Source organism: Parus major, unplaced genomic scaffold (assembly GCF_001522545.3).
Source record: "Parus major isolate Abel unplaced genomic scaffold, Parus_major1.1 Scaffold540, whole genome shotgun sequence".
Classification (NCBI taxonomy): Eukaryota; Metazoa; Chordata; class Aves; order Passeriformes; family Paridae; genus Parus; species Parus major.
In genome coordinates, this window is record NW_015379428.1 from 5681 (window position 1) to 7975 (window position 2295).

Below are 2295 nucleotides of genomic sequence, written 5' to 3' on the forward strand. Positions count from 1 at the left end.
GATGGGAATCGAGCTGCGGGAAAAGAGGAGAGAGGAAAAAATCGGGGAGGAAAAAAGAAAAATAACTTTACTCCGCAATTCGCCGAGGGAAAAGAATGGAAATTCAATTTAAAAAATACAGGGGAAAGAATGAAAATTAAATTAAATTAAAATCCGCCCGAATCCGGAGAGTTTCGCTTTAAATTGAATTTTTTTTCCCCCAGCGTGTTTTGGGCTGGAGCGGAGAATTCCCGGAGAAAAAGCGGGAGCGGAACCAGCGCAGCTCTCTCCAAATTCTTCATTTTTGCCCAAATCCCAGCTTTTTTTCCCCCATTTCTCCACCGGGATTTTTATTCCCCTTCCCCCCGACTCCGTTTTATCCCACAAATTCCAGAGAGTTCGGGAATGAGAGCGGATAATTAAAAAAAGCTGCTGGGGCAGGGGAAGGGGAGGCGAAGCCGGGGGTTAAAAAAAACCACCCGGAATTTAAAAATAAACCCCAAAGACGCAACAAAAACAGGAAAACCAAAGAAAACCGGGATTTCTCTCTCTGGGGGAGAATCCGAGCTGCTCCCAGGGCTGCGGCCGGGGAAGATTTTGGGAAAATTCCCCAAATTTCTCTGTCCCGGCCCCCGCCCCGGTTTTTTCTCCAAAAGGGGAAAAACCGAGCGCGGCTCCCGAAGCCCCCGCGGCTCCTCCAGAGCCCGAAAATTCGGGATAAAAAATCAAAATGCGGCGGCTCCGAGCCCCGAGCGGGATCGGGAGGAGGAGGAGGAGGAGGAGGAAGGAGCGGCCGAGGGAGGAAGGGGAAAGAGGAAGAGGAGGAATAATTAAACCCCACTTAATTAAGGCCACAAAAAGCGGATTTTTCCAGCGGAGCGCTGGAGAGAGAACTAAGAGGAAAAAACCCCAAAACACCAAAACAAAAAGAAAGAAAAAAATAAAAAAATAAAGAAAAGACAGAAAAAAAAAGAAATACAAATAAAGACACAATTTTTTTTAACACCCCCCCGTTTATCACCGCAATAAAAACGCACCCGGGGGGCGAATTTGGGCTGGGAAATGGAGTTTTTTTGCCCGTTTTTTTTTGGCCGGAGGAGCGGGGCGGGCTCGGGGCTTTGTTCAACGTGAAGGTCCCGGCCCGGAGCGGGCAGATGTCGCTGTTGCTCCACCGAGCCGCTCCCGGCGGCGACAACTTGACCCCCGTGACGTCTCCGCCGTCTGAATCATCAAGGCCATTTTCAATCCTCATTGGCCTGAACATCACGTGGGGGTGAAGGATGGAGGGGGAAAAAAATAGAAAAAAGGAGGAAAAAAAAAAAAAAAGGGAAAAATAAAAAAAAAATTGAAAAAAAAAATAAGAAGGGCGGGGGCGGAGGGGGGTGAAAAGCGATGCGTGGGTAATTACGGGGCTCCATTTTTTTTTTTTTTTTAATTTTTTTTTTTCTCCCCTTCCCTCTCCCTCTCTCTCTCTCTCTCTCTCTCTCCTCCTTCCCCCCCTCGCTAAAAAAAAGATGTCAGCCCCTGGCTGGAGTATTCCTCCCGCCAAGCGCTCCCGAGGAAAATGTCATGTCCCAACAGCGCGGCTCCCAACGCCTTCCTGATGGAGCCCCTGGGCCGCGCCGACAATTTCCCGTCCGGCCCGGGGCTCTTCGGCCCGCCCGGAGACTTCGGGGCCCTGCGGAGCTGCGGGGCCCTCCCGAAGCGCGACGAGGCCTCGCTGGGCTCCTTCCCGTCCTACCTGGCCCAGCTGGACTCGTGGGCCGAGCCCAAGAGCGCGTTCCGGCTGGAGCAAGCCCGGCCCAGCTGCTCCTTCCCGGCCGTCAAGGAGGAGAGCGGCTGCTGCCTGTTCGCGGCGGAGAAGCGGCGCAAGGAGCCGCCCGAGGCCGCGCTGTTCCCCGAGCCCTGCGGGCCCGAGCTGCCCGTGCCCGGCTTTTATCGCTTCCCCTCGCTGGAGAAAAGCCCCGAGGAGTTCCCGGCGCCGTTCCCGGCCCGCAGCGAGCAGCTGGAAGCGGCCCCGCCGCCGCCGCCGCCTCCCCCCGAGCGGGGCTCGCCGCAATTCCGGGGGAATCTCCCCGAAAACGCCGGCGCGGAGCGGCCGCAGCCGCCGCAGGGGGAAATCAAAAGGGAAAAAACGAAAGCGAGCGCGGGCGAGGCGGAGAAGGAGCTGGGTAAAAGCACCGACACCGGCAGCACGGATAACTCGGACAGCGAGGCCAAAGGTAGGCGAGGATCCGCCCGGGTCCCTCCGTTCCGGGGCTGGAGGGGTTAAATTTCACCGGGGGATGCTCCGTGCTCCGCCGCTTCCCCCGCAGA

General features: G+C 55.9%; 1 protein-coding gene across 1 annotated transcript; it reads left to right on the top strand.

Moving 5' to 3' along the window:
* Positions 1-1496: 1496 nt before the first annotated feature.
* Positions 1497-2295, top strand: LOC107199264 (homeobox protein Hox-C10). Its single transcript, XM_033511735.1, has one exon. It carries the CDS (start codon positions 1544-1546, stop codon positions 2249-2251), a length of 708 nt encoding a protein of 235 aa, XP_033367626.1. The 5' UTR covers positions 1497-1543; the 3' UTR covers positions 2252-2295.